The sequence below is a fragment of the Vanellus vanellus genome, assembly GCF_965231255.1.
Source record: "Vanellus vanellus genome assembly, chromosome: 1".
Taxonomy (NCBI): Eukaryota; Metazoa; Chordata; class Aves; order Charadriiformes; family Charadriidae; genus Vanellus; species Vanellus vanellus.
In genome coordinates, this window is record NC_138905.1 from 68,468,277 (window position 1) to 68,474,276 (window position 6,000).

Sequence of the window (6,000 nt, forward strand, 5' to 3'; positions counted from 1 at the left end):
TGGCAAATTCCACAGGCTGATGACACGCTGAGTGAGAAAGCATGTCCTGTTATGGAGACTTTTGATTTTGCTGAGTGAGCTCCTGTTCTCATGCTTTAGGATGAGCAAAAAATTTGGGGGCTGATCAGTTCTCCTTAGTGCCTTCTTAAATCTTGATTGCCTCTTCTAGCTCTCTCCTATGCTCATATTGTTTTCATTCTCTTGGTACCTTCCTAGCCTGGCCATGTAAACGTTGTATAAGAAATGCTAGTAGGCACTGTGCAACTGCTTCAGGCACAGGACCCTCTCTCTATAAATAATAATAAAAAAAACCTAGTTCTGTATTGTATCATAGCTGACTTTCAGGACTGTTCCTGCTACTCCATCCGGGAGCTCCTGGAGGAGTGAGTCATGCATTACCACCCTAGAGCATGCAGTGCACATTCCCACAAGCTCTTCATAAACCCACAGCTGGAAACTTCCAAGACGACACCTGCTCTGCGTTCAGTGCTCAGAGCAGGGACTCAAAAGAGGCTTTTAAATGTACTTTCAACTGAAAGATTTCTTTTTTTTTTCCTCTGCCACTGATCACTCCTTCCCTCACCTCACACTTACCAAGTCACGTCATTGCCAGGACCTTCTGCTTGTCTCAGCTATGTGGTCATAGGTAACGCTCTTTCCCTCCCCTGCCAGCACTGTATATTTCCTGGTCATAAACATGCATGAACCTGTGTGCATTCACCTATATTTTGTACTGTCTGGTGGCTTCATGAAATCCCTGTAAGGTGTCACAAAGAAAATCTCAGTAGCATGATTTTTTGTGTGGCAACACGTGTAGAGGTGCATAGAAACACTCCATACCTTCCTGCTCTAGAAACAGATAGGTATGCTCTTTTCAATTTTGTAACTCAAGGAACCTTTGACCTTCTGGACTTATTTATTTGAGTATTGTAAAGGCTGAAGATGCTGAGGATCACTTTTGGTTCTTCACTTAACTTCAAGATGGGTTGAAAGAGTAAAATCTAAACCCCAGATTTTTCAGAAGTTTATGAGCATTTTAGTCCGTGAAGCTGATTTTTTCATCTATGAAACCTGGGCTTGAAATCCATCACAGACCTGAAACTTTCCAATGGGTGAAATGTTTTAATACACAAGGAGTTAATTTGACTTTTTATTTAGCATGATTTTCTTGTCCCTTTTGCCCTTTGCCCCCAGTTCCTGGCTTACTGATTTCTGTATTTTTCCCCTTATTATCTAGTTCTAGGAAAGCCTAACCTGTCTCTTCCTCAGTCCTAAATAGAGTACGTTTTCACCAGCTGTCACAGCTACCTGTGTATATCCCTCAGTTATTGGGCCTCTAATCTGAGCATAACACTCCCCAGGTCTTAAAAAACTGCTCTGCACTTCGTACCTCAGTGGAGATATGTTCTGCAGGATCAAGGGGTCTCAGTCCTTCTTTCTAGTTAGGGATAATTGTCCTGATCATTTCTAAGGGCACAAATCTTTCCTTTTTAGTTTCTTTGGCACAGGCCAAAGAAATAAAACTTGAGACCCCAGATGGACTTCCCCACTTTCGAGTCTGAGGATGGTTACGGCCATTAAAAACAGAAAATCAGCTTCGTAATTTGTACCCTGCAGCCGACCCTCCCCGGGCTGGAAGCTGTGCCCTGGGCAACGCTTCACAATCACCCCTTCTCCAGAGTTGTCTGAAGCGTGGATCTGGACTTGAACTTCTGAAGTTTGATGGCTGTTTATGTTCTGGGGGTTTGATTTCATTTCATCTCTAATAATTTCTTTTTCCAAACCCTTGGGTAGTTGCCCTTTCCTAGAACACCCGCTGAGCACAAGAAACACCCTTCTTAAAAAACACAAACACTCAGAACAGGAACACAGAGAACTGAAAGAGCTTCACCAAGAAGTTTTGTTTCTCTGTAAACCCTACATAGGAAACCCTGGCCTCTGCGCTCCCTCAGCATTTGCTGTATTTATTTCTTTTCCTCCTCTCCAGATTGGGAGCACTTTCTGCCAAACAGAGAAAGGCTTTGTGAGATGAGGAACGGCTTAGATTTTTGCAGCTTATAAAGTATGAGCTGCCTCCTTCTGAGAGCTAAAGACTAACTTCTGCCCCTGCTGCCTCTCCTTCCCCCAAAAAGCAGCTCTTTTAAGTAATTCCCCTCTTCTTACCCTCTTTTGTACAAATACTCCTAACAGCTCCTGGCAGAACAGGGCAGAGATCCTGCCGCTAGCTTTTGTTCAAAGGAGGACAGAGGAAAAAAGCGGCACTGAGTTTTCAAGTGAAATTGGCTGCCAAAGCTGAGGAGCGAATGATGGGAGTGGTGGATATTTCCCCCAAACCGGGGATCTTCCCTCCCGCTTCTCCCTCCCGCGGGTATTCCCCCCAAGAAGGACTCACTTGAAGATTGATGCTCTCCCCTTCCGAGGCCATCCTTTTGCCTCCAGGTCTCTTCCTCTGCGGACGGCGCACGGAGCGGGGCACTCTGTGCTCCCGGAGACTCTCTCCTCACTGGACCGGGACGCGCAGCTGCTGGAACAGACCTGCTATTCATCTGCCGGCGGCCGGCCGCCCGCCTTGGCATCGGCTGGGGGGCGAGAGAGGGGGTGGCACGCCAATTCTTCATTGTCCGGGCAGCTCGTGGAACAAGCGTCCCTCTTTTAGACTTTCCGTGACAGTTGTGTTCATTACGTGTCTGTGCTACCTCTCCGAGGCCAGCTGAGCCTCATGAGCTCACTTGGGCTGGGACGCGGTGATGCAGCCAGTGTACCAAGAGGTTCCTGGCATGGGCTGTGCAGCCGCAGCAGCGATCCCCATCTCTCCCTCTCTCCCCAGCACACAGGCAGAGCGTAGGGATGAAAAACTAACGGTTGAAGAGATTAGGTCCAGAAAGTCATGCCTGCTAGCTGGCGATGCTGTCGCAGCAAAGATACTGTTACGGCTCAGATAAAATTTCCACTTTACTTTGTTTATAGTCCCTTCTTCTCGTTTTTCTCCCCAGCCAAAATGCCCTTCCTTTCCCCTCCCCAACACTTTTTTTAGTTGAATTTGATACGTCTGGTCTTAGCTGAAACTAAATCTTGCTTTTTGCTTAAGTTAAAAGCAACTACGAATGACATTGGAATGGAAATGCACACAGCCAGAATCAAGTCACAGTGTAGAAAAACATGTTGTTATTATTCGGTGGAATGCTCGGGCAGAAAAATCAGTGTAATTCTCTAGACTTTAGAGAAACCCTGCTACTCTGTGCTACCTGGAGATCAGGTAGGTATGTTTGGCTTTTGAAGGACAATTTCTGTAGCTACACTAGCATAGAAAATGTATGGTAAGTAATACATTCTGTTTAAACTGTTTAGCCAAATGCATGTTCTAGTACTCCAGCCTGACTAAAAGTGCTGACAAGTCTGTCAGTAGACGATCCTGTTGCATTGATGCTTCCCAGCAAAAGGCCTCATTTTGCAATGAAAATACTAGTGCTTAGTACTGCAAGTTCATTTCAAAGTGCTGATGAATTTAGCCTCTCTGCATTCCTCTCAAACAGCTTTTTTTTTTTTTTTTTTTAACTTATAGATGTACGAGCTGAAGCACTGAGAGGTGTTTAGGGACCAGGCTAACGTCACGCAGGAAAGCAAGGATAGGATACAGCTCGTTTCTTTTTTAGGGTTTTGCCGTAGGCTGAAAGCCCACCAGGAACCATGAGGCCAATTCTACAATCAAAAGCGACCCTCGTGGTTCCTAATTTTGGATGAAAATTCCAGTCCCTGTGTCTTGTTATCACTGAAATAATTGAAGCCTACAGGGAAATGGAGGTGAGGGGAAAGAGGCCACTCATTGCTACTCTTCAGCACCTGTTACCTCTTTTTTTTTTTTTTTTTCTTTTCTTTTTAAATGTAAGGAGCATTTAAACCAAAATGCAGTCACCTGCTGCTGTTGAGCTGCTCTCCTGATGGGAATCTGTATGTTAACTAAAAACTCCCTGTAAGTATACTGTTGCACGGATGTTAATATAAATAATTGCTTGTTTTAATTCACTTTTCTTAGTCCAGTCTATAAAAAGATGCTATGGTTGATCAGTTTATAAATAAATATTTTTTTTATTAATAGATAATTTACACTGGGTGGGTGTCCACTGTGTTTGTTGAGGCACTCCTGGGAGTTAGAAGGACTTCGTGTTGTGCAGGTCCTTTGTGAACAGGCTTTCAGCAAACCAAAGTTTTTTTGAGTTCATATATGTGCCATAAGCATAAAAACAAGTCCAAAATATCTTCTAGTGGTCAGACAGGAATGAAGTATCTATCATTTTATTTTGTAGACACACAAATATCACCAGTGTACAAACTTCAGACAAGACTGCATGATATATAACTACGTGACTTTTTAAAACTCTTTTTTTTCTTAGTATATCTAAATTTTTTTTTGTACACTCTCTCCAGAGGGGTATTGCAAAGAGTAATAATCTTGCACTATGTCCTCAGAATACCTACAGAAATTGGTTAAAACTTGCAGTAACCCCTGTGTCCTTGTAGGAACTTCAACCAAATAAGGTTCCCAATGCCCTCTCCCTCAAAGAAGGCTCAAAGAGTCTTTCTGCAAAGTGTATTAGTAGCAATGGCTTCATCAGCCCCCCTGGAAGTGTCTGGAGCCAAACGCTTTTGAATGAGAAAACTTCAAATAGTAAAATTTCTCCTGGAAATTTTTTGTCTATGTCACTAATAGCAAAGCTCAGAGCCAAAAAACATGAGAAGAGAGGGGAATGGGTTTATTTTAACTTGAATTGTGATAGCTGCCCAAGAAAGGAGTGCCTCAATGAACCCCGTTACAACTAAGATTTACTTGATAATAAATGTGATTACAAAGAACCACATTTTTTAGACTACCTTTCTAGTAACTGTTAATTATGATGCCAGAACACACCATTGCAATGGTCCAAAGATTAAGGCATAGAAAATGCAGCCCAACTTCTGAAAGGGATCGTGTGACCTGAGTGGCAGCGCTCACTGGTTTTAGACTCAACAGCCTCTGAACTCTCTTCCAGTCTTTTTTGTTTTTAAAAACATGACAAGTGGGAGGCCTCCAAAACCTGGCTGTTCTAATGGGTGTTGATTGATTAGAGAGCCTTTCTGATAACGCACGCTAGAGATGGATGGGGAAAGAGCAGTGTTCCTTGAAAGGAGGGTGGGGAGCATCTGGGGCATGACGAAGAACAAGTATGTGATTTTCCTTGCAAGATCAACCCACGCTAGCTGAGAGCAGAGGGGAGGCTCTGTGGATCAGCCACATTCACTTGGGAGGAGCACTCATGGCAGAGTTGCTTATTTCCACCCCCATCCTCTTCCCTCCCTTATGCCAGCCAAAGTGCTTGTGCAGCCACCCAAGAAACCAGACAGAAGAACTTCTTCCAGCTGGGAAAAAAAAAAAAAAAAGTTGCAGGCTATTTTTTTGGCTGGGACCAGATCCCTGACCTGGTTCTGCGCATAACTGCACAAACACTTACGCTGGCAGTAGGGAGGGCGCCCAGTGGGAAATGGAAAAAGCAGCTGGGAGTGGAGAAGGGTGGGGACAAGCCGGTTCAAGCAGCATTGCTGCTGAATGTGTAACCACAGACGGGGTTGCAGTGCTGGTGCCACCAGTGGGGCTGGACTCTGCAAAGGGGACATGGGAAGAAGAGCTGCAATTCTCGGGCTTTGGCACTAGCCAGTAGAGACTGCTGGCAGCACGAAGCAGACCATGCTGTGTGAAGACTGATGCAAGAATTGCTCTTCCCACTCTCCAATTTGTTGCGGTACTCGAGAGAGAACCATAACCAAGACCGCAAGAGTTTCTGTAGGACAGCTACGCTTTTAACGGAGAAAATGACTGGGCAACTTCACTTTTTAACTGTTCCCAGGCCTCGGTTTTGTGTTACAAAAGTGGTTTGGTTTTGGTTTTGAGACACCCTTTCTCAAGCCTGTAATTCTGGGCCACCTCTTCGCTATATCAGGAAAGAAGTGTGCTGCTGATGGGTGCAT

General features: G+C 44.5%; 1 protein-coding gene across 1 annotated transcript in view; it reads right to left on the reverse strand.

The window, feature by feature from the left end:
* NINJ2 (ninjurin 2) overlaps positions 1 to 2,425 on the reverse strand; it is a gene marked incomplete at its 5' end in the record, with an annotated part of 47,079 nt that extends 44,654 nt beyond the window's left edge. The window contains one exon of the mRNA XM_082498424.1: positions 2,393 to 2,425. Within this exon, the coding sequence (XP_082354550.1) occupies positions 2,393 to 2,425 (33 nt within the window). The remainder of the gene's footprint in view (positions 1 to 2,392) is intronic.
* Positions 2,426 to 6,000: the final 3,575 nt, after the last annotated feature.